At 44.5% G+C, this 26,058-nt stretch overlaps 1 protein-coding gene across 2 annotated transcripts; it reads left to right on the top strand.

Annotated features, from left to right (window-relative positions):
* Positions 1 to 828: 828 nt before the first annotated feature.
* On the top strand, positions 829 to 25,103 carry LOC147187944 (inactive ribosomal protein S6 kinase delta-1-like). Of its 2 annotated transcripts, XM_086100845.1 has the most exons (16): positions 832 to 1,103; positions 1,901 to 1,936; positions 2,253 to 2,373; positions 2,918 to 3,033; positions 3,106 to 3,199; positions 3,781 to 3,834; positions 3,926 to 4,342; positions 4,420 to 4,544; positions 4,618 to 4,716; positions 6,856 to 6,903; positions 7,964 to 8,096; positions 10,104 to 11,642; positions 13,339 to 13,428; positions 19,466 to 19,548; positions 22,773 to 22,868; positions 24,339 to 25,103. In XM_086100845.1, the coding sequence occupies exons 1-16, from the start codon at positions 1,002 to 1,004 to the stop codon at positions 24,438 to 24,440; spliced, it is 3,255 nt and encodes a 1,084-aa protein (XP_085956971.1). In that variant the 5' UTR covers positions 832 to 1,001; the 3' UTR covers positions 24,441 to 25,103. The 2 variants fall into 2 exon arrangements, with proteins under 2 accessions (XP_085956972.1, XP_085956971.1); XM_086100846.1 differs by lacking the exons at positions 19,466 to 19,548; positions 22,773 to 22,868; positions 24,339 to 25,103 and adding an exon at positions 16,364 to 16,871 and having other exon boundaries at positions 829 to 1,103.
* Positions 25,104 to 26,058: the final 955 nt, after the last annotated feature.

Here is a 26,058-nt window from a genome sequence, read left to right as displayed (position 1 = left end):
GCTTTAGAGTGCCTTGTTGTCAATTTTGAGTGTGTGCACACCATGGAGGGGAAGGTGGAAGAGCAAGGACCAAAGAGGGAGAAAAATGTGAATGTTCACTTGACAGGGGCGTTAAATAATTGAACAAGATGTGAAATAATTGAACAAATCAAACAAATGGATGCTACAGCTTCTTGTTGACTTTGAAACTTAGCTTTTAGCCGACGTGTGCATATTTTGAGCATGACGTCTCTGATCCACTGGTTAAAGGACACTTTGATTCTCTCCTCTTTCATCTCAAACTGCTTCAAACAACAAAGCGGGTGACGGAAAAGTGGTTAGGACTGCACGACTGTCCGTGTTTTATGTTATGTGTTGTGTTTATTATTTTACTTTATGTTAACTGTTTTGTCAAGCGCTTTGTTACAGCTGCCGCTGTTGTGAAAGCGCTATATAAATCAGCATGTATTGTATTGTATTGTAAATCAGGGTTACTTCCTCTCAGACACTCTCATGTAACACGAGCCCACCAACACAATGTTGATATAGACATCACACCCGAGAGTTAATGGGTGTTGAGGGTGGCCGTCACATGGTTTGATCAACACATTTCCCCCAAATTCCCGCTGGCCATCATGATCCTGCTAGTGTATCTGTGAATGAAATGAAATGAAAATGGTAGTTTGTGGGTGTTTCTGTAGTACATGTGAGTGTCTTGGTCGAGTGTGAACGCATACATTTAGGAGTGTGTGTGAGCGATTTAGTAGTGAGTGTGACCGGTGTCATACTTTCTCTCTGATACAACTTGAGAGTGTGAGAATGGGTAGTGTGTAAGTGGAAAAATGTTCGCCAGTGAGAGTGAGATAACTGATCTGTGCACTCACACATACTGTATGTCAGTGCGTCATAGATTTTGCTGAGAGGATGAGCTCTCCCTCCCACTGGATTTTCGCTGTCGTTCCAAACCGAATGGAAGTGTACAGTTTAGCCGGCTGCTAGCTTTCGGCAATGTTGTTAGCATAATGATATCACAGCGAGACAGCGGGGACTTCGCTCGTTTTTATACCGTCACGGAACCCACGAAGCACCGGAAAGGCTACACAGTGTACAAAGTCACCGCGCGGGTGAGTGGTTGCCGCACAATTGACAGCTGTGACAATACCAATTTTAGCTCAAGCTAAGCTAGTCGAGCTAATATGATGTAAACGCCGAATGTCAACGACACCATATCACTACTGGTTGTTATTTTTATGTGTCGCTCCCTCTCTGGTTATTTTCCTCCTTAAAATACCGGTGTTTTATTTCCACCCTCGGTTATGTCATTATCATTGTGTCATCACAACCGTAAACTGCGTAGCGAAGTGGTTCACTGAGGAACACGAGTAACACTACGCTAAAAACGTGTAATGGAGGTTGGATTATATAATTAGAAGTGTGGGGGATATAGTTGATATGACTGAATGGCTTGTTCGACTTAATACATGCAGGATTTTTAATATACCGAAATACGAAATTGCGTAGCGGGTGTCAGGAATACCGAGGAAAGGCCATTCCGAAATTACGCCTACAGAGACAAGCTGTAAAAACGTCATTGATAATTTACGTAAATAGAAATCCCGATGTACGAAATCTGCGTAGCGGCGAAACGCAGAAGAAATACTGTACAATTTGATAATTCAAGCAAATGTCATTTATCCAACTACAATGTGAAATTGAACAATCTGATAGAGTTGATCAGAGAGCTCATCTTTATTGAATCTTCACCACTTTAACATTTATTGGCGATGTCTCCCTCTTCTCCCTGGTTATTCACTATATAATGCACCCATTGTTACCCTCCCTGCTCATATTTGTGTCAACGCTCACAAAAATAATTGGATTATAATCCTGATTTCTTTCTCCCTCTTCTGTTTTCACACAGATCATTTCTCGGAAGAACCCAGAGGACGTCCAAGAGGTAAAACAAACATTTTTCATCCGTGACATCACTTGTGCAGAAATTAGGTTGCACGATTATTCCCTGAGACACATTTCTTTAGAAGAATTTAGACTTTTCACAAAAGATGTCCACTTTGAATGCACTCTTACTTGGAAGCAATGCTAATGCATTCAGCGTGATGCCAATTACTGCCTGGAAGTCTTGAGAAAGGATGATTTCAACAGGGGAGTGAGCGATCAAGAAAAGTAGCAACTGGGCCCTCGGATCTCGGCTTTATGTCTTTAATTTTTTGATTCACACCACCCCATTGTGCTGTCTGTCTCTCAATCTCCAGATAACGGTTTGGAAGAGGTACAGCGACTTTCGGAAACTTCACCACAACCTTTGGCAGCTGCACAAGAAAGTTTGTAGTCAGTCGGAGCTGTTTCCTCCCTTTGCTAAGGCCAAAGTGTTTGGTAAGTACGCTTGGACCGAGCTCACTTACAAGTGACGACAGTACATTATTATTGACAGTGAATGTAAATTGACACAGTAATTGGCCCCTTTTACATTTTTAATGGCTTCTATCTTGGTTCTCCGATGTCCAAACATTTCGATGTAGGCCTAATGACCTAGAAAGTGATGAGAAGAGTAAGTTTGCAAATGATTAAACCCTGTTTGTTCTGCCTCCTTGTATTTGGTGCTAAAAGTCTGTCCAGTAGTACAGTTGCTTCTTACTCTGATACTACAAATGTACAAGTTTATTCTTGTAATTGTGGCTTTATTTCCCTAATTTCATGATTTGATTATGGGGGTATGTTTTCTTTTTTTTCTTTTTTGGTGTGGCCCTAAAACCAGCTCTGTGTCTTTCAGTAATGCTGCAATTGATCAAAAAAATAACCGAAAACGTAATGTCCATTGTTCCAGTAAGAACCAATATCTCAGCATACTGAAACAGCAGACAAAGCTGTGATTCTTGGCTTCATTCAATGTGTGTTGGATTTCTTCCGCCACATTCAGGTCGCTTCGATGACTCCGTGATTGAGGAGAGAAGACAGTGTTTGGAGGATCTGCTGCAGTTCTCTGCCAACATTCCCGCTCTGTACAGCAGCCAGCACATCCAGGAGTTCTTCAAGGTAAGACGTTTGTGCCAATAAATGCACTCAGAACCACAATCCAAAAGCACAATTTTAATACGTGTTGTCCAGGGCGGTGAGGTCCACGACAGCTCGGAGCTCATCGGACCGTCCGAGCCCTTCTCCGAATTCCTGGCTGACACTTTGTCAGACTCCGGCTCGGATGGTAGGTAGTCATATTTACAATTCTTCTCAAGTGAAGCTCCTCCACTCACTTCAACACATTTTCTTGGCACCGAGATGCCACAAGATGGTGCCAATCTACTCCTTTTATATAAAGGGTTTTGGCCTGAACACAAAAACTCTGGATAGGTGAGTTTCTACACCTGTTGGATTAAGACAGATCTGATCTTCTGGCCGTGACGATGAAAGTTACAAGCTATCCTTTGGCAGAGTCTCATTCTTTAAAGTAAAGTGGACAATTTCCGAAGGCACTTTGATATGTTGCATTACAAACCTTTTGGTCTCTGGACACTTTGGGAAGCAAGTTGCCCATTTATAGGATATATTAGAGATGATGTGTGCATACAATACATATCCAAAGATGAAGATATTACAGAGTTAAAGCAAACAAACTCATTTGTATTATTTAAGTCCGTCACTCCATGACAACTTATAAAGAATCAGATCAAGGAACGGTATTGAATCACTGAATTCTCATCAATTCCCATCAATTTGATCGACACAAACGAACGCAGAAAAGCTAGTTTAACTATCCTATCGCTGACATTTGGATTTGTTCTCCAGTTCAAAGACACCTCAGTTGTACAGAAGATTTGACATTCTCGTCCGAGCATGGAGGTAGATATGAATTATTCTTGTCATCGATCGGATTAGAGCTGCTATTTATAGTCAAGTAACGGTATGTTTCTTCCATCCACACGTTTTTCAGGCCCGTCCAGTGAGAGCAGTGACTTGGTCTCTCTGGCTGTAGACACGGACTCTCTGGCTGAGCTCGATGATGGCATGGCCTTGGGCTGCAATTCCCCGAAGCAGCCGCACGGGGGCGCCGCCAGCATTAGCAGCAACAGCAGCAGCAGTCCTCGCTTGCCCTCCGCTCAGGATCATTGCAGCCCACTGTCACCCGCCCTCTCCTCTCCCGGCTCCTTGGCCCCAAAGCCGGAGGTCAGCCGGCCTGGCCGTGGATCGCTATTCTCCAAGCGACTCAAGGAGAAGCTGAAGGCCGACTACTTGGACAAAGCCGGCGAGCTTATCCGGGTGGCTGCACAGAAGGAGAAGGATCACGACTACCGGGCAGCGTTCTCCTTTTACCGCAGCGGGGTGGACCTGCTGCTGCAAGGTGTTCAAGGTCAGAGTGCTCGTCCTTTAGCTCCCGTCACAAACGTCAAAACATCTTCTTGTAAGCGAACGAACATCGCACCACAGGTGAGCCCAGCCCCACGCGGCGAGAGGCAGTGAAGAAGAAGACTGCAGAGTACCTGATGCGAGCGGAGCAAATATCCAGTCAGTATCTTGGCAGCAACATGGGCCAAGGGTCTACCCAGACATTGGTGAGCCGTCGCCAAATATTAACTGTTCTATTTTGGAAATTTGAATCTCCCTGAATCACTGTTTGGGTTACAGATGATGGGGGCGCAGTGCTGTTCGTCCACTAGCGGAGAGAGCCAGCCCAGTCTTTCCGATGATCTTGCTGCTTACAGGGTGTTGGGCGTCATCGATAAGGTCATTTGAGTGATGAGCAAAGGGATGGTCAAAAAAATGATTTCTGTCTTATTATTTATAACGGCATTACTCTATTCGCAGGGTTAGGGACGAAGCCGTGATGCGAATTTCGCTCATAACCGATGCCCACCCGAAAATGTTTAAAATAGCCGAGATTACAGTAACCGTAATACAGTGCCCCATGTAGATTCACGGTTCGCTTTAAAATATACACACACACACACACACACATATACCCTGCAGAAATAAATGCGGAGTTGGTGAAATGGCAGGGTTCAAGGTGAAACACTCACGCTCATGGTCTTCACAGGGCACTTTGTTCCAACGAGTGCACCACACTGTATTAGTTGAATCATGTCCCGATAAATATGGACAGTCTGTCTCCGTGTCTCCTCTCCTCCTTCAACCATCTTTGAGGAGCAATAAAACATAGAAGATTGACTTGATAATCGAGAGGGATAATGTGTGTGTCCGTATGTGTGTGTGTGTGTGTGTGTGTGCGTACCCGTTTAGCAGCAGTTATGACTACTACCAAGGTCAGTTTGGGTTGCTGGTTCTGTCAGCCACCTGCCGGCGAAGCAGCTTCACCACTCAGCCATGAAATGACTTGGCAAGTGGCTCCGAGAGCGGCATACAACACTGAATCAATGATGCTCATCCTACTCGCCGCACACGCAAAAACCCAAAGGGGAATGTTGACACAATACCGGCAGGCTGTAGATGTGCCTAAGTTCAGCAGTCCATCACTTTAAAAGCAGCTTCACAATTCAAGTAATCGCAAAAATGGTGCCCGGCTTCCTCTCCTCATCTCATCCTTCTGCCTTTCACTTTTAATGGGGACATAGGAGACAGATGGAGAGCTCCTCACCCTGCACCCGCCCCCCCCCCCCCCCCACCCTCCGTCACTCCCCATACACTACCCCCCCTCCGATGTTTGTGTCTTAATTATATTAGCGCCCTGGCTAGCACCACTGCTCTGTTTACTCACATCTCCATTCATATCCATTTAGCCTGCACCTGTTTGGTCCCAGCCAGGGTCACACGGAAAGAACGCACCAGCTCCACACACACACACACGCACACAATGTACAGACTCACTCACCGGGTCGCGCACATATGCTTGAGATCTCCCCGGAGAGGGTGATGATGGAGCACGAGAGCGATGATGATGTTAGGGACAGAAAAGAGGCGAAAATGAAGATATCACAGAGTGGTGCCGCAGCCGTATTATTTTTTGGAAATTGTAATACTGGCGGATAGGGCACATCAAAGGAAGGACGAGATTTAAGGATGATGTCGGCAACATCTGCTCGCTTCTTGAAATGGTTGACACATGTAAAATATGATTCAATTAAAAAAAACAGCATTCTAAATCATCCCTGTGTAAAATAATAAGAATGATAATAAAAACACAAAATCTTTCGTTTTAAAGCAGGAGAGATTCTAATGGTTTTATCCTATTTTCTGCATGTAGAAATCTATAGTCGGAACAGCATTCGAATGATTTACATGGCAGCATTAAAATGTGCTTTCACCCATTCACAGTGGACAAAATACATATTTCAAACATTAAATTTCCAGAGTATGTAGAAAACCACCAAATGATGAATTCATACATGTAAAGTCATGCCAACTATAATTTAACATCCTGTAAAAAAATTTTTTTTAAAAAGTGTCAAACCAATTGTGTTCTGTTTGTGCGTCATCCGTCACTTTAAATGTGTTCCATTTGGATTGTTCATTTTATTCTAACTGGAAAAAAAAAGCCAATCCAAGATCAAATCGACCAATGACCACAATGTCAAAGAATTAAATTAGAAATGCTCGGTGTCTTTGCACAATAATTGACTCGCAAACACATTTGTTTGTGCCCATCTGGTCGGCTAATCAGCTAATAATTTTCACCCTAATGTGCTTAAATCAATGTTTTGTGGCTGTGACATTGCCTTGGCAAACACAGCAGGCCCTGAAGGGTTAATCTCCCCACCAGTGTCATTTAGGGACCAACATTTATTTTTGGGCTGACCCTCTCCTGAGGATTGAAAACACGGCTGCTATGTCATCTTCATCGTGTGTGTATGTGTGTGTGTGTGTGTCCGTGTTCACAACCTGCTGATTAATGACACTCTTCCATCACAGGTTCTTTTGGTCATGGACAAGAGAACACGAGAGATGTTTGTCATGAAAGTAAGTACGGTATACTGTAGTTGGTGTGTGTGTGTGTGTGTGTGTGTGTGTGTGTGTGTGTGTGTGTGTGTGTGTGTGCGCATCCTGCATGGCGGTTGTCCTGACTGTGAGTGTGAAGTGTGCCAGACGCCCCCGTGTGTGACCGCTGTAATTGATTCTAATGGGCCTGTCCCTGTCAGCTCCTCTGCTCTCAGGTGTGAGACGCGTGCCAGATGTCAACGCGCGGTGCGGGCACAGATGACTTCACATAGATTCACGCACACACACACACACACACACACGGATGCATCTATCGACATATCTGCAGACACTTGCTGCCAGTGTGAACTTAATGTGTGATAGTTGTGGAGCTCTTTGAAAGTCACCCGCACATACGTAGCTTGATGGGAGCCAGTGACTTTGAGTTGGGGCATAGCTGGCATTAGTGGATAATGGTCGATTTCCCCTTTGCCACACTGACATCCGCATATACTGTCCTGGAGTCATGACATAATTGACGAGAATGTAAAGAGTTAAATAGCTTGTACATCACAAGGAACTCATTGATGGTCCTTCTGGGTTGCGTGACGTGGCCACCGGGGGGACATTATAGAAAGACAAATAAGAGGTTCAACGCTTTCACAGCTATAAGTGACTCAGTAAAGTGCAGTGTCATTGGTCGTTTTTCACCGAGGACAAAGAATATATGCCTTTAAGTATCTTTACTTGCTGTACGTTTGTGTTCCAATATCTCTTGCTTCAAGTGTCACGTCACCATAGGAATGCCATTTTTTAGCCCGTCCGTCTATGTAGTCTCCTATGATGTGTTAGCATTAAGCTAGCAGACGTGTCATTCTATTTGTTTTGCTTTGTGAAACCTTGACTGCAAAAAAACATTTCTCTGTTTGCCAAACTGCTGCTTGTTGTGACCCCAAAATCCACAAATAGACAAATGTATGAACCGTAAATGGTCACTCGAGTTGAGAGATCACCAACAAGCATCAATAACATGCAGAGCTGTGTCAAGCCAAGTCAGTCTGTCCCCAAAAATGTCTCCAATCCTCTTTTCCGCCCGCATCAGGGTTTGAGGAAGAGCAGCGACTGCAGCCAACTCAAGAAGAACATCACGCCTCGCTCGGTGCCCCACATGGTGCGCCTCAAGAAGCTGATGGACTCCGAGGACACCGTCTTCTTGCTGCTGCAGCATGCCGAGGGTCAGACGTTGTTTTCTTTTTTTTTTTTTTTTTAATGCCTGCCGCTTTGCGCTCGCCTTCGCGTGCCCTTGTCCCAGACAGATGTTTGATGGAGATGGCTGCGTGTCACAGGTCGTTATTCTGATACCAGGTGGCGCCACGCTTCATTAGCTATGCCAACACCTGGGCCTCCTTACATCTCTCTCGCGTGAGGCGTGCGGTGCTTAGGAGTGTTGGTGAACACTTCAAATAAACTGAAGACTTTTCTTTTTTTTTTGAAGGTTAGGTAGGGCACCTGGACAACACGTGTCGAACAAGAGAGCAGTGTTTACATTATCAAGAGCCACCTATAAACTATGTTGGTTAACTCAATTCTTTGATCCCTTTTAGTTGATTCCAATTTATTCGTCATCTTTAATAATTGGTTAATTGGTTGCAAATACAATTCTCAAATCACCCTCCCCCACTGAAAAATTGTTGTAAGGTGCATTTTAATGAGGAAAAATATCACTCCAAAATCCATCCATCCATTTTCCGATTCGTTTATCCTCACAAGGGTTGTGGGGGGTGCTGGAGCCTATCCCAGCCATCTTCGGGCAGTAGGCGGGGGACACCCTAAACCGGTTGCCAGCCAATCGCAGGGCACACATAAACGAACAACCATCCGCGCTCACACTCACACCTAGGGACAATTTTGAGTGTTCAATCAGCCTGCTATGCATGTTTTTGGAATGTGGGAGGAAACCGGAGTACCCACTGAAAACCCACGCAGGCACGGGGAGAACATGCAAACTCCACACAGGGAGGCCATAGCTGGAATTGAACCCAGACCTCTGCACTGTGAGGTCGACGCACTAGCCACTTGGTCACCGGGCCACCCTCACTCCATAATATCTACTGTAACTACATAATTCAATAGAATTTTACATAACATAAAAGGAATGACAATTAACTACAACTAAAATGAATTCAACCATTTTTCACACTGCATCACATGAATAGCCGTTGTGCTGCTCGTGCGCATGCCTCGGCCATCAGGGAGCAGTAGAAGACAAATGGCTACCCTTGTTGAGACGTGCCAACTCGTCTCTGCTTATCAGTACAGCACTAATAGCCGTTCTTTGCGGAGGATAAAACCTGTCTGACTGAGTACTGTACTGTCATATTATCCGTCTATATGTGTATTCCTTCAGTAGATTGCTTAGATGGTTTCAGCACCACAACTTAGTTGCCACTTAGCTTCGGCATGAAGCGAGTGGACTGAAAGGCTAAGCTTTGTGGTTGTTTAGTTTGACAGTCAACTTTAACTGGGTGTGGCAAGAAACAACTTGAAGCTACTTAGTTACGCTTTGAAATCATTTCATCTTGGTTTAATTTGAAGGGGGGTGCGTAAACTTTTGAAATCCACTTTAGAAACAAGTTACGAGACACGTGTTCAAAATTCTATCCCAATTTGTTGCCGCAGATTTATTTTCTGTGTGGTCACATTTTTTTTCCAAACACGTATAATATAAGAGCAAAGCTTCAATTTTGATAACTGTATTTAAAAAACAAAGCAAAATTTTTTAAGTCGAAGCACCGATAAGTTTTATTTATTTCCTGACAATAAATCAACTCGTAGGCGGCCCGGTAGTCCAGTGGTTAGCACGTCGACTTCGCAGTGCAGAGGTACCGGGTTCAATTCCAGCTCCGGCCTCCCTGTGTGGAGTTTGCATGTTCTCCCCGGGTCTGCGTGGGTTTTCTCCGGGTACTCCGGTTTCCTCCCACATTCCAAAAACATGCATGGCAGGCTGATTGAACACTCTAAATTGTCCCTAGGTGTGAATGTGAGCGTGGATGGTTGTTCGTCTCTGTGTGCCCTGCGATTGGCTGGCAACCGATTCAGGGTGTCCCCCGCCCACTGCCCGAAGACAGCTGGGATGGGCTCCAGCACCCCCCGCGACCCTACTGAGGATCAAGCGGTTCGGAAAATGGATGGATGGATGGATAAATCAACTCTACTTTTTTTCCTTTTTCCTTGTTCTGCAGGTGGAAAGCTGTGGTCACATATTGGAAAATACCTGCGAAATTCCAATCTGGAGGAGAGCTTTGACATTCCTTTCATCCAGAAGAGCCATACGGTAGCCGTGCACTCGCCGCAATGTGCTGCGCCGCAACCTGCTGTGAATTCAGCGATTTCCAGCTCTGGGCCTGCTCCTTGTTGTTCTGATTCTGCGCCGCATGTAAACAAGGAGGTCGATGACCTGGCCGCCTCTCCTTGTAAAAGCGGCCTCTTTGCCAGGCTTCGCAAAAAAGTGCTCGCCCACACAGACTCGGGCGCAACCTCCGAGGAGGAGTGCACCAACAGTTATTTAACGCTTTGCAATGAGTACGAGCAGGAGAAAGTGGAGCCGGGCGCTCTCGAGGTGGACGACGACGCGAGGAGCGACCAGGAAGTGTCGTTTGACGTGGCGACCGGAACGGCCACCGCCTCCTCGCGGAGCCGCTCGCTGCTCAGCAACGACAGCCTGTCGTCGCCCGTTGGCTGTCAGGAGCTCAGCTTTTTCGCAGACCCGCGTGACGGCAGGCGAGATGGTGAGGGGCTGGACCCCGGCGATACTTTACGCTTGTCGCCATCCTCGGCTGAGCCACTGTCTCTGGATCAGTCCAAGCACACGCCCATGGAGTTTTTCCGCATCGACAGCAAAGACAGCGCAAGCGAGGTGACCTGTCAAGACTGGGAACAGCAGCAGCAGCAACCACCCGCCTCCCAGAAAGTCTTTCCGGATCTTCCCGAGCTGGCTCCGGAGGTCGAGGGCCCCAATGCACAACTTTGGGGCTTAGATTATAGCGATGAAGGCTCCAATGAGTCAGTGCCGGTCATTTCTTTTAAAGAGGCGGCAGTTGAGGATGAGGGTCATCCGCCGGACCTCTTGGTCAATCTTCCCGTAATAAGCGGGGCCGCTGACTCTCAACAAGAGGAACGGGAAACCTGCATGCTGCATCCGGGCCTTAAGGTCACGACCTCCCCTCAAAGGTCTATCAAGCCGGATGTTTTACAGCTCCCCGGCCAGTCGGAGAGAGAGGAAGAGCAGCAGCCTTCATCTTTGTGTGCAGCCTCTGCAAAATGTGACCCCGGGGTTGCATCTTCATCCGGATTGACCTCCCTCCAGGATGACTCCAGCTTGACTTTGGGACAAAAGGGGAAAGGAAAAATGCCAGTTGAAGCCTCATGCCAAAATAATGAGTCTTTGTTCGATGCAGCCCGACCATCGGCAGCCTCCCTGAGTGACGAAGCAATGCACACCGACGTGATGGCAAACATTGAAGCTCAGGCCTGTGAGAATTCCACGGAGGGCAGCGCGGAGTCGTCAGCAGTTCGACCCGACACAGTCGAATTCGACAACGCGGTATCGCGGCTGTTCGCGCAGCTGGATGAGTTGTCACTGGCTGCATCCCAGGCTCGTATTCCGGAGGCGTTCGTCCGATGCTGGGCCGTCGAACTGGTTACGGCACTGGATTGTCTGCACCAAGAGGGCATCATCTGTCTAGACCTCAATCCCAACAACATCCTCCTCGATCGCCAAGGTGAGATAACAACGATTGCGCTTCCAGAATAAAACGCAAAGGGCAAGTTTTCACGACCTTTGAGCCGAGGAACAAATTTACCATTAGAAAAAAAAATCAGGGCATCACACCACCACTGCCGTTTTTGACTATTTTGACTAATTTTTGAAGACCCACAGAAAATGAAGTTCTCTAGCTAATGTATATAAGCACGGAACCCACCAAAAGAAAGCTTTAACCTTCTTTCATCTGGAAAAAAACCCATACATTTCGAACCTATGACCGTTCTTTAGTAAACAGCAGTTGAACATTGGTAAGTTTCTTGAAAATACTCGTTTCCGAGAAAAAGAGCATTTTGTGAAAGGATGCATTTCAAGCAGAACATTCACCTTGATGCTAGCCTTTGCGATAACATAACACAAAAAAACGGTGACTTTGATTGAAAAATAACACTGCTCTGATACATGACCTATGTATGAAGTTTTCATGAGCGTGGAACTTTGTGTATGTGCGTGTTTGTGTGCGGGTGTGCGCGTGTTCGTCAACGATGACGATGGGACTTTGTCATCTTTTTTTTTTTTTGTAAAAAGCTCTGTTGTAGAGTTAGCTGCCGGTATTTATCCATGTTGTCAACACCACACTGCTTCCGCACATCACCCCGCGACGTGGGATCGCCATAGGATCTCCGTACCACACCCCACGCCCACTCACACTGTGTGCAACCAAGATCTGATCGAAGCCATCTAGTTGTGATTTATAAATCTGAAATAATTCCCATAGCCTCGATAGTGACTGAGGAGGTGCGCGAAGCCCTTTATTAATATTTTTTGCAAGCATATTTAAAAATGTTGGCACGAAAAGAATTAACTATTACTTGACTATCAAATGCTCTCTCAGCTCATCGGTATGGCTTATAATAGCCATTCTATGCAGAGGATAAAGATTATATGACTGAGTGTTGTCTGTCACCGTAGATAGATAACATGGATGCATTTAGCTAGCGGCCCGAAAGGATAAACTATGTGTTTTTTAAATACACAACCATTATTAACTCTCCAAGCAGTGCCGTAAATAACCTTTGATTTTTATCAACTGTTCCAAAGTGAATATTGAAGTGTAAAAACAATAAATTGTGTACTTCAATTTGGGCGACAGAGATATTGAGAACCACGCAAAGAAAGATGGGTGAGGTGAGTCGCTTTGCATAATACACGTGCCGCGCTATTGGATGGCGACCCCCCCCCATCAGTCATGATCTCTTCTACCAAAATAAAGGCGAGAGGCGCGTTTTACTGGGTCACAAATTCCTCCCCATTTTCTTCTGTTGTCGTCCCACAATCATCTCTTTGCACCTCGTTATCAACAAGCGTCTAATTAGCTGAGTGGCTGTTTTAGTCTCCCCCGTGGTAATTATTGTTCTAAAGGGCCCATCAACGAAGTAGTGCGGTGCATCATTCTGGCTAGCTCCGGCTAATGGCCGCGGCTACCTAATGACACCATTAGTTCTAATGATGGCGTTAACGGGTAGCCGCTAAGCAGGAGTAATCGCCGAGGCGCTGTGCTTTGAAACGGCTCACGGAGGGGATTGTAGGCTAGCGCAAAAGGAATGGAGCGGGAAGGAAGTGCTTATAAGGTAGGCCAACAATTTGAAAAGTGCATAAAGTCTAGAGTGCCACTTGACTGTGTGCAAGGTGCTAAAAAAAACTTTTCCTTTCAGGTCATGTTCAGCTAACTTACTTCTGCAGCTGGAGTGATGTGGAGGAGTCCTGCGACAAAGAGGCCATCGCTAACATGTACTGTGCACCGGGTAAGACGTTTTATTTGGAATGCCAAAGAGCTCTCACATATTTGTTGAATTACAGTAATCCCTCGTTTATCGCGGCGGTTACCTTCCAAAAAGAACCAGTGATGAGCGAAATCCGTGAAGTAGTGAACTTAATTTTTTTTACAGTTATTACAATACTTAACTATATATACAATGAAATCAAAGACCAAAACCTGTTTTCAGGCCCAATTACAAAAAAAACAACCCCCAAACGTTTTCAACAAATAACTAATAGTTTTTGGAAATACTGTACTGTCGACATGCGCCACCGCCGCTGTGTTCTGATTTAAAGGGTTAAGAGCATTAAAAAACAGCGAAGCCGCGGAAAGTTAGAGCGAGGGATCACTTTACTCACCAAGGGTCCACGAATACTGAAAATCAGGGGAAATTCTGAGCATTTTTCTTTTTTTTGTGTTGAGTGTGTGATAAGGGAATCATTTTAGAATCTGCCATTCTGTTGATTATCCCGTCAGTAACTGGAGTAATTGGATAAAAGTTAACAAGTCCGCGTGAGGTGCAAGTATTATTTTTGTCCACTTGCCATCGTCATGTTCCACAATATTATCTGCGACTTTTAAGGGTGTGTGACTTTGAAAGGCGGGGCCTATCCCGGTGAGTGATGTGGGCGTCAGCGGTTTCAGAAGGTAGACTCGGCTGGCTTTAACGTAGTTTTCTCCAGTCTTGCCACCATCGCACAAATTTATCTCACTCAGAGTGCGACAACAGGAACAGTCCGCGTCGAAAAATTATCCTTACGTGTGGCCTCGAGTGACTCAAATCATCTATGCAGCCTTCCTCCACTGACCTATAAGCAAATTAAGCACACACGTGAGCATTTTTATCCTTGTCGTCTGCCTTCCGTCTTATTTTAGATGTGGAAAATCAGACGGTGATCTTTTTTCCAAAGCCTTGGTGCGGATCGAGCAAACCTTGTTGTAATTGTTTTGTCGTCCTCTAAAGGGCGCTGCTGTGCAACGGTGAGGCTAGCTGGGGCGTGCGCGCTCAGGCCTTGTGCTTGTTGCCGCAGGCAGGCTTGTGGCAGCTCTGGCATGTTGTTTAAAAGCTGTCAAAAGCAAACTGTTTGCCCCTTAATGAGTGATTCTTCACTGAGCTTTGGCGTATTTCAAATAGGTGACTTCAGACGCACTCAAGTTGAAATTCATGTTTCTTACTGAAAACACATCACAGCCTTTTCTTAACACTTTCCAATTCATTATTCTTAGAGGAAGGTAAGGTGACGCGTAATTCATCATCATTTTCTTTGTCGCGTGTAAAATACACACCGGGGCATTTTGTCGGCTATCTAAATGTGTACATTTGTATTTCAAAGTGTTTGAATTTTAAAAGTAGTTAATTGAAAATGGGCAGAAAGTATTTGAATAGTTTTTACAGGACAAATATTGTGAATTGACTACATAAATACATACACGAACTTATTTTTCAAAGATTTAGTAAACTTCACCTCAATCTGGAACAACACGAGACATAAGAGCTTTATTATTTTCTTCTTGTTACTCTTCTGCTTCTCTTTAAAAGGAAAAGAAATCAAAATTTATTTGGAAAAAAACATCATATAAGATTATTCATGTAAATAAATCCCTCAACCATAAATATCCGTAATTTGTAAAAAGGCAAACACAACAAATAACCCCTCTGCCAACGGCATCTTCGGGGATGAGGCACAGAATTGATTAAATCACCTAAAGACAATAATCTGAATAATCCTGCGCCTTAATGCAATAAAACAAAAAACCTCAGGGCTATTGCGGGCCGGATTTGTGCTTTACTTTGTTGATCATATCTTCAGCCAAGAAATTTCATTTAAAAAAACATGTTTGGGATCATCAGAAAAATCTGTAAGTTTTGAAGACAACATATTGATCCTAAATTTTGCAGTCACATTATAATAATATCCGCCACTAGGTAGCGTGTGATCCCTTCTTAGCATTAAATGGCAGCGCTTATCTTTCTGTCTGCCTTTTTGGAATCTTTTATTTTTTTACTCCTGTCTAATATATAAATCTGATCTCATTTAATACACGCATTCATGTCATGAATGTGCTCGTCGTTCCAAGCACCAACTCGTGCGTATGCGTGTGTGCGTTTTTATCTTGCCCTTGTTATGTATTGCTGTTTATCCAGACAGGGTCAGCTCTATGGCTTCATTCCTGATGACAGATTTATGACTGTTTGCCAGAGAGCTAGCAGGGGGTCTGCTCTCCGTGTGTTTGTGTGCAGTGCGCTCACATGTATGTATGTGTGAAAGGAGAGAAACATGTTTTTAAAGCTCGTGCATTCACACCCACGCGAAAAAAAAAATCAGGGAGTGGACTTGGAAAAATCCAGTGGCGGTGTATTCATCTGTTTATTCTGCCCCTTGTGCTTATTTACCTTCACACCATTTAGTCATCGCTACTAAACATCAGATGGCAAATGTTTTGGTTTGTAATAATTAGTCAAACAAAAGCAAAGGAAGGAAAAACAAGCAGTTGAATATTTGACGGACAGAAGCAAATTGAATCCTAAAAGGTGATGCATTTTTTTCAACTGAGGCTGATGCTAGCACAGCTTTTTATTTTTTAGCGCATCTGTTCCAATTCACGTCTTTTTATTTTCTTTTTCATTTTTAGTTCCGGCAGTAAACGTCATCGGCTCATTCACATGCAGTAGCAGATAATTAGAATATGATTTTAAATTAAAGAACCATCAGCAGCAACAACAAAATGAAATGAAAAGCAAAAAAAAAAAAGCATAGAAAACTTTTATTTGTTATGCCTTTGAACACGCATCACTCAGCGTACATGATGCCTAAGCGCAGCTTTTAATCATTTTAATCTTATTGTCTAATGAATGACTGCTTGGTCATATTATGCTGAACATAATTTTCCGAGTTCCTATTCTCTTTCTGTTGTCATAGAAACAAACAAAACAACAACAACAACTTGAAGAGCCAATCCTCATTTCACATTTGATGGTTGCTGATCTTAAATGTAAGTTTTTGTGTGTCATACAAAGGCAAAATGCATTCAACGTGTTTCTTTTTTTTTTTTACACACACACACACGCACACACGCACACACGCACGCACACACACACACACCATTGTACTGTAGCCGGCTCCCTCCTTGTACTTCCTACCTGCTTAAACATCGCTTCCGCTTTCTATTGAGCTCTTCGGCCGAGTGTTTGGGGAAGTTGGCCGTGACAGGAGAAGAGTGAGAGTTCCTTACGGCCCACAGGAGAGACGAGATGCGGTTTGAGATACCGGGCAAAACGTGCGCGCTCGCATTGTTTTGTTTTAAAAAGGGAAGAAGAAGAAGAAGAACAAGGGGAGGGCAACGAGGCGAACGTGCGGCATTGTTGAACTCTTCTGCATCGCGCCTTTGATTTCACCATCTCAAAGCGCTTGGCGCACATGCGAGTTGAAGGGACAGTCACACTGCGGAAGAGTTGTTTCACGATGACCTGTGGCCTCTGGACGCGCTTAACCCCCCTCCCACACACACACACACACTCCCCCCTTCTCATCCTTTTTCTCCCCTTGCTCCGTGCCTCGCTCTGACAGAGCGGTAAGTGTAGCCAGCTTCACTGTACTCTCCCTGCAGCTCCTTAGACATTAATCCATTGTGATGACATCGACCTTGCTCTGAGACGCGTGTGTTTGTGTGTGTGCGTGCGTGTGTCCACTATCCCCCCAACACCCCCCTCCAGCCAGGAGCTACGCAGGTATCACTAGTCCGTTCAATGACGATCTTCTCTCCTTGGCTGTCAAAACAGTAGTCCTGGGGAGCCCCGAAGACTGGTTGCTCAGTTAGCTGTAAGTGTGTGTGTGTGTGTGTGTGTGGGCACAGCAGTATCATAGCCCTCTCTAACCTTGGCTGCAAGAGAGCCACACACGGCCCCGCTGAGTTCCCCCGGCAGCCTCCAGGAGACGAGGGGTCTTTGTCTCTCATGTTCCCCCAGCTGAGGAGCCCGATCTCTGGGCACGCACAGGGTCACGGACGCCCCCTGGGTGACCACCCCCAACACCGCCCCGTCTCCCCCACCCCCTCTCCAGGGTGGGGGGGGGGGCGTAGCAGAGCAAAGTTGAGCAGCATGAGAAGCCATCTGGTGCCAAGCGGAGATGGTAGCATGCACGGACGCACACTTTTTGACTTTGGGAAAAAGGGGTGTCACGCTTTTGTGTCTTAGGTGGGCTACACATATACTGATAATGCGGCCCAACATGGAACATTTGTTCCTCTCTTCCAATCAGGGGTGTAAAATGAAATTTTCAAACAATTCTGACAAATCCAGAACCATATTCAGAATCAAGCAGGAACCAACCTAAGTAAAAAGCAACATTTTACCGATCTTAAGTGACAACTTGAAAATGTCATTTCTTGGCAGTGTCTTTGTTTCCGTGTGTGTACCGCAGATAATCATAGTATCAAAGTGTTGAAGAATATTACACCCACGTGGAAACGGCAGAAAAATCACATATCGGAATGCTCCCCGAGGTATGGGCAGGCCGCAGGGTGACAATGGGGGGTGGCCTTGGCCACCCTTTAGCGCCGCCACTGCTTCAGATGAAAGTCTGCAAACACTCGCGTTTCTGATGTCGTTTGCAAATCTGCAAATCCAGTTAAGAAGTAGCCTCAAGACAAATAAAGGAGAGGGTTTTTTTTGGAGTGAGAAATGCCAACATGTTGGGAGTGGGCTCAATTTTTAGTTTTGATTTTTGGGTGAAGCCGACTCATGCTGGACGAGTGATTCCCAAAGAACAGAAAAAGATAGAAACACATCTTTTTTTTCCTAGTGAAAGTAAAATCTTATATTTCTTATGGTCGATTCAGTGTGTCAAATTCCAGGATGGGGATCGGAGGGTAAATCCTGCTTTGGAAAACAGCTGGCAGTGAAGGAGTTAATGAACGTGCAAAAATATGGCCCCCTTTTTTTGATGCGTGGTTTGGATTTTCTTTTTGATTTATCATACCACTTTAAGTTTGTGAATTAATAAATATACAAATTTACTGTATATAGTAAATATACTTTTTTATATTTTGTATATATATTTTTTCTCATTTATTTTACAAATTAAAAAGCAACAAATAATTGAACCAATGGGAGCCAAAAGAGGGAGCCGAGCCTGAAGAACTTTTTTATTTTTTTAACTCTTTTATACACTCTGTAACCTGATAACCCGATACGCTGTCCACTGTAGTAACCGTTTTCCCCAAAAGGCTTAATTCAGCACACTTGCTGTTTTTTTTTGTTCTCTGTTTGGTCAAGGTTGAAAATGTGTTTGGTTGCTTCACTTAAGCACAAAGCCACTTGTGTGTCTTTTTTTTGTGGCAGAGTTGCCATTTAAATATTCGCCTTCAGAAGTTTTCCTTGCAAGGATCGTCTGAAGTTTTTGTTTTTAAATTCAAATAAAAAGTTCAAATATTTTTTTAAATTCAAATTAAAAAACCCACTTGCAAGTCGGACAATTTAGAGCAAAATGAATTCTTGCCAACCCATGAAATAATGCGGTTTGTCCAGAACCAGCCCTCAAGCCAAGCGAGACCCCCCCCCCCCCCCCCCCCCCCACACCCCAAACGGCACAAAGAGAACAAAACTCCATTGCGCCATTTGTCCTCTCGTGTCGGCGCTTTTCCATTTCTTCGTGTGCGCGTTTTGTCTGAATGTGCGTTTGCTTGTTCGAAGGTCGGGTCATGCAGATGGTGTGAAGTTGCGGCACAGACGCTTTCCTCAATTTAACTGCTTTTTTTTATTATGCAAATCACGCTTTTATGAGACACACTCCGTGCGTGTGTGCGCGTGTGCGTGCGCTCATTTTGAGTCAGTCCGCTGAATTACTGCCTGATTCAAGATGTCGGCCTGGGACCTTGTCGAGTATTTTCAAACTGAAGTAGCCGCCACGCATTGAGCGGATTTCATTCCTTGTTTGAAAAGAACCGCAAGTGAATGATTATTTTTCCTCCATGACAGTTCGCACCTTTTCGAGATGGACTCATCGTGTATTTTTCTTTTCTAGAGGTGGGAGGCATCGGCGAGGAGACGGCCGCATGTGATTGGTGGAGTTTAGGCGCCATCTTGTTTGAGCTCCTGACAAGCACGGTGAGTCCAAAAAGAGCCCGAAAGTGCTTGTTGATGTTTTTTTTAATGGTTTTTTTTTGTCCCATTTGGTTGCAAAGGTATTGTGGGATGTCTGCAGGTTGATTGGCATTCAGCTGTCACACTCTTTATGGTCTTGCCAGATTGTGTGTGTGTGCGTGTCGTTTGTGTGAGCGAGGTGCGTCTTGGCTGCTGCCTCTCGCTCTGGTTCTCCGGGAGCGCCAGGGGTGTCCGTGTGACTTTCTCCCCCAGCTTGAGCTCCATCTGCCGGGCCACGGGGTCAGCCCTCCGCGGGTCTCTTTTCCTGATTCCTGGAGCACCACCGCAAACCTTAACGTCGGTGTGGAAGGGAAGACTGGGGGGGTCAGCTCTCGAAAGTGACGATCGCTCGGCCGGTCAAAGGGGGGATCGGGATGGCGAGGCAGTCCAATTTTGAAGACTGGGGGGAGGACAACTTTTTTTGGGGGGGGGGGGGGGGTCTGGATGTATCTGAAGCTGCCTAATGAGAATAAAAACACATTTGTATTAAGTCCTTCGTCCAGGTGAAGTACAATTTGAAATTCAACTCCCACAAAAATGTGTCAGTCATTTTCTTTTAGGGGGTCTTCGATTCACGACACAAACTTTCGTTCCTACGGGGGCCGAAGGCAGAATGCTTTGTTTACCTAAGCCAGTGTTTCTCAGGGGGGGCACGTTTGACCTCGGGGAACATGCATTTTAATTTTTTTTTACTGTCCTAAAATAACTTGCAGTTGCACCTCCGCTGCATTAGGGGGCAGTGGCGCTCTCATTGGCAGCGTTTGCGCAGGGAGCATTCTCAGGGAGGAAATATGACGAGGCATATGTAGACATTGGCTTCAATGTGCCTGCGGTGGCAGACGAGGGAAGATCGATGTGCTTACTTTGTCAAAAAATTTTGGGAGCGGACAGCATGAAGCCAAATAAATTAAGGCGTCACTTAAAGACATTACACCCCAATCACGCTGATAAGCTGCTTGAGTTTTTTTCTGCGAAAATGTGCTGAATATTGCCAACAATCATGCCACTTTGTGACTGCTACTTCAGTAAACTAAAATACAGGTCCCCGGCTACACATTGAGCGGGAGCCGAGAGTTGCTGTGTCCTGCTTCAAACCTCGCTTCGAAAAGCTGTGCATTGCAAAACGTGCTCATTGTAGCCATTAATCCAGACATCATCTTTGATTTAAAAAAAAAAAAAGCACAAATTCTTTTATATACTGTATTTTTGTTTTGCTGGTTAAAGTTTTTTTTTTTAATATTGTGCTCCTGAGATAATGTTGGTGATTAGTTTGAATGCATTATTAGTTATTGAGTTTATGTCATTTTATTTTTTAGAATCGTATGGTTTGACATGGTCAGTCAAAAAATATTTATTGTTAAATTAAGGATTTAATGTTATTTTAGAATTTCAGATGCACTTTAAATCTTTTCTGTTCCAGTTACTAAAGCTATACTTTGTTGTAAGTTGGTCCGTATTTCTTTCTTTTTTATTCTCTTATACGTTAATAAGGATACAGTGTTATGCAAAGGTGTACTTATAACAATTTTATAGACAAATGATACTATTTATAGCCGTGCGGGGTGGGGGTGGGATGTTTTCCTCTTCCTTGGTGGGGGCATGACAGAAAATAATTGAGAACCACTGACCTAAACAGACAAAGTAAACATTCGTCTGGACAAACATTTTGAGGGTATGGATATCAAACCTTGAAATTCAAAACGGTCGGTACGAGCAGCAACCGAGAAACGGGTTCATTGCGTGCCGTTCGTAACCTTGTTTCAGCTTAATGTGAAGAGACTCGCCTCCCAGTGCCACGTTCTCCTTTTGCCACTAACTTTGACTTTTTTTTTTTTTAACACGTAAATTTAAATTGTTACTTAAAACATTGGCTACAAAATAAAGGGTTCTATGACAATACATCTAAGAAGTCATTCCAATCCAAGAACACCATTTCATTCAAAAACAGACAATTGGAACATTTTCGCATAACTGTAAAACGTAATAATTTTTGGGCATTATTATCCATGGCAGCATTTATTTGAAATCCGCATAAATCAGGTATTGACCGGTGAAATTGAACAGTGTTTAACATTGGAGGTGCCACACTCTATATATATACACACACACACACACACACACACGGACGGACGCACGGTCCATGTGCAAAAGGGCCCTTCAATTTTTCATTGTCTATTAAATTTAAATAGCGTGTAACTGGTTGCCAGTGGGCATATTTTCTTATCAGCTATCAACGATGCCCATCAGTGTCCAAAACATGAATCTGGGGGGGGGGGGGGGGGGGGGGGTGTTAGGTTGGTGTTATTGTGTTTAACAACACGCACGCACATGGCGCTTACCTGGGGAAAAAAAAACAAAAAAACAAAGTCAGTCACACAGATGTCTCCTTTGATGATTACGTCTGGGTAGCGTCCTGGCAAAGATACACACACAAACACACAGACACGAGCGCAAATAGTGTCTCTTGATCCTTGCAGGATAAGATCTTGCCTCGGGCAGTCTTGACTGCAGCCAGGAACCAAGCCAGAAGTCCTGCAGCACGTATCAGGAGAGAGGGAGCGAGGCAACGGATCCAGCTTGGGAGGGGTGGGTGGGGGGGGGCACACAAGTGCACAGCTTGCCACATACACACAAGGATGCACAGTTGCCTCTGCTGTTTTGTCTTCTTTTCTTTTTTTTGTTCCGTCAGAAGATGCGCTGCTGCACTACGGTGATTACTGGCCATTATTTTGAACAATAAGGGCTTGAGTGTATGGTTTTGGAAAGCACTTACAGGTCATGCACTCTTTTTCACTCACTCAGTTACTTTTTTGTGTGTGTGTGTGTGTATTTTTTGGGGGGGGGGGGGTGAGTGCAATAATTTGCTTTAAAAAAAAAATTCTTACAGTGAAGTTTTTCAAAATTGTAATGAACCAACAGTATAACCCCCCCCCCTCTCCACCCCCCAAATAATGTTTTCCATTCTTTGACACACACTCACATGGGCAGCAGTTCCAAGAAGAGCAACAAGAGCGTCACCGCCGTCATCATTGTTGTTTCAGGTGCTCTGTCCTCCTCCTCCCGACGCTCCCGCGCCGGCCAGCCCAGGCTCAGCGGGGTGTCCCTTCCCCGGTTTCGTCACTTTTTTGGTGGTGTTTTTTTTTTTTTTCCTTTCCATGTTTGCGCTGATGGTTATCTCTGCCCCGCAGTCGCTGCTCCAGTGCCATCCAGCGGGAATCGGACGCCACACGGCGCTCAACATCCCCGAGTCGGTGTCTGAGGAAGCCCGCTCGCTGCTGGAACAGGTGGCCGTGCAAAACACATGACAACGGAATGCACGCATAAAATGTTCTGTTTGAACCTCAAAACAAGCCGTTCGCTTATGTAGCAATAAGTCATTTCATTTAAGATAAGATAAGAAAACCTTTATTAGTCTCGCAATGGAGAAATTCCAGATTCACAGCAGCAAAGTTAGGAAAGGAAGAAGTAGAACAACAAAATATAGGAGCTGCTGGAAAGGCAGCCACTCACGCGGCGCCATTTTGAAGTCAAAATTCCAGGAATTAGACTATCTGTATTGCTGCGAACAAAAATTTTGTCGAGCAAATTAAGCGGCCTCATGGTACTGAGTTATTAGAAACAACGTTAGCTCATAAAATTAAAAACTGGTCAGCTGCAAATCATATTAATTTGATTCAAATAAAAGGAATCGAGTCCTGTAGTAGAAATGATAGAATCAATCTTTTTTGTGTGTGTGATTAACCCTTTGATGCACAAATAATGATAACTTACACCAAGGATTTTTTTTCCCAAATGTTTTATTTACTAGTCTTTAGGCATGAAAAAGAAAAATAATGGCAGCGGATGGCGACACACATAAGGGTCCATTTGTAGTGGTTGATGCACACCGCTGACATTACGATTAATTCATATCAGAGAAAAGAACATTTGAATAGCTGTCCACTCTAGTGACCGCTGTGCCTGAAAGGGTTAAACCCTTCCAGAAGACAAAAAACAAAATCGTACGAAAGCCAAAGCGCCAGTTCCTGTAGCAAATCCAAACACCCCAAATTATTGACAAACAACATATTTTATTGAGAATTTTTATGAACACGTCAAGGCAACAACGAGAACTCTCCCTGTCTGCTGGGCAAAGCTCACCAAGTCAAGTATCCAGTACAACTTTATTATCAAATGTGCTGTATGACAAGCACAGATGAAATTTCCTCCCTCTTAAACAGACAACAGACAACAAGAGGAGCCGCTGCGGGTGCCCGCGCCGCCATCAAAAGAACACTTAACATAAAATGACAAAATAATACAACACAACGCATAAAACAGACAGTCGTGCCATCTTTTCCTCCATTCACTTTGTTGTTTGAAGCAGTAACAGATGAAAGAGGAGCGAATCAAAGTGTCCTTTTCACCAGTGGATCAAAGACGTCATGCTGAAATGTGCACACGTCTGCTACAAGCTAAGCTTGAAAGCAACGAGAAGCTGTAGCGTCCATTGACGAAAACCAGATTGGCTCTCTTCTTTTGTCCAATGTAAATCCGCTTCAATTCCAAGCCGCGACTCCCAGTTCCACATACGCATCGGCGAACGAGCCGTACGTAACGTTTGACAGGATTTTGCACCGGCGCTGCCCGCGTGACGGCCATGTGTCGGAACGAAACACGCGGGATGAAGTTCACGCCATGAGAAATAAGGGCAGGATGAGCGAAAACGGAATCGACTGTATTCGCGTTGACGGTTTCCATTTCCTGTCTGCCAGTTGCTGCAATACAACCCCACGGAGAGGCTGGGCGCGGGAGTGGCCGGCGTCGACGATATCAAATCGCACCCGTTCTTTGCCAAAGTGGACTGGACCAAGTAGATGCCGCCCACACACCCCTTTCAGAGATGCATGCTTGGCAAACTGGCCATCACTGTTACACTCCAGGTGGACAAAATAGGAAACAAAAAAAAAAATTTTTTTCGTACATTGGATTCATGTCCAATTGCCAAACAGCAGTGTTACCTTCTCATGTACCGTTTACAATAATTTCTGGATGCTTCACTGATGATCCACTTCAACTTTGTTCGTTTGGCACTTGTGTTGTTGCTATGAACCATGATCATGATACTTGGCCACACCTGTGCACTGACGTTTATCGTATTAAGGCCAGAAACATTTCTTAGCATGCAGCCGTGCCCCAAACTAAACAAGATGATGCCCTTGTTGAAATACTCTATTGTTTTTTTTGTTTTTTTTACTCCCACTTGCAATATCAGGGGTTTTACTATGCAAGTTAAAAAGCAAAACCTGGCCAAGTACACTAGTCGGGCATTATTTTAATAACAGACTGAAATTGTGGATCGGGATAAATAGTCAGCAGAAGAACAACTTCTTTTTATAGAACTACACTACACTAAATACGGAATCCATGTTGTCATGTAAGATAATAATCCGATTTTTGTGTAGACAGCACTTTCAAGGACCTTCAAGTTTTACCTTGAAGAAACTGATCGATGACTCAACTTTAGAGCAAACATTGCGGTGATGGGGGGGGGGGGGGGGGGGTCCTGTCATTCAGGCGCATGAAAGCCCAGCGTGGGATGCTGCGCCGCAACGTCCACGTTAACAATGTTTGATTTCCTCCTGTGTGTATCATCCACGCGATACCGACTCGACCGCGATGCAAACAATAAACACACGTGAGCAACGTGCTTGCTGTATTGCTTTGCTTTGAGACACATCGCTCGAAAACGCCTCGCTGTATGACAGCAAGGGGGCGGCAGCGTATTGTCACTTAGCGTCGCCGTGGCGACAGTACATGCATGTGCTTTTTATTTTTTTTTAGGGGTCCTTTAACCATTTAAAAAAGAAAAATTCTAGCTCAGGGATGGACAACTGGCGATATACATTTTCCATGAAAATGTGGAGAAATGTGTGTGTGTGTGTGTGTTGGGGGGTGGGTCCAAAATATGAAAACAATTTTTAAAAAAAAGGATCCGCAAAGTATACGAACCCGCGGGTGCCAAACCGCGAATATGCAGGGGTCAATTGTAGTTTTACGTTGTAATATCACCAATCACCACTGGATGGCAGACATGTCTTTGCTGCGCTTACACCAGGTCTTATACTTCCTGACTCAACAACACTAATAGCCCAAATCTTTTTTTTTTTGTGAATTCGGAATGATATTCCAGGACTAACATTATTGTTCAATAATCTTTTTGAGTGAGTTGGTTTTGTGAATGAATATACAAAAATAAGTGCACTTAAAGTTGGTTTCTTGTTCAGCAATTTTGTGCCGTCGTTAAATGGTCACTTTTCTGCAAGTGAGCCCTTTGCACTGAATTACAAAAAAAAATAAGAGGATCTGGTTATTTTGTTTCAAACCCTTCTTTCGCTCGGATCTTTTACACAAAATAGCATTTTTGTCATACATTTGTTTCAGAAGCGCATCGTCCTAGTTGGTCCCCCCTCAAGCATACAAGTTGCCCATCCC

Source organism: Hippocampus guttulatus, chromosome 20, assembly GCF_054856545.1.
Source record: "Hippocampus guttulatus isolate MCC_2025c chromosome 20, RoL_Hgut_1.0, whole genome shotgun sequence".
In the NCBI taxonomy this organism is placed as follows: domain Eukaryota; kingdom Metazoa; phylum Chordata; class Actinopteri; order Syngnathiformes; family Syngnathidae; genus Hippocampus; species Hippocampus guttulatus.
Note: the sequence above shows the minus strand (reverse complement) of the source record. Positions and strands in the feature narration are given on the sequence as shown.

Bases quoted from the DNA above. Each gene is read 5' to 3' on its own strand.
- LOC147187944 (XM_086100845.1), top strand. From the start codon at position 1,002: ATGATATCACAGCGAGACAGCGGGGACTTCGCTCGTTTTTATACCGTC. The intron at 4,545-4,617 runs GTGAGCCGTCGC...TTTGGGTTACAG, and splicing joins AAGGGTCTACCCAGACATTG to ATGATGGGGGCGCAGTGCTG. The intron at 4,717-6,855 runs GTCATTTGAGTG...CTTCCATCACAG, and splicing joins TGTTGGGCGTCATCGATAAG to GTTCTTTTGGTCATGGACAA.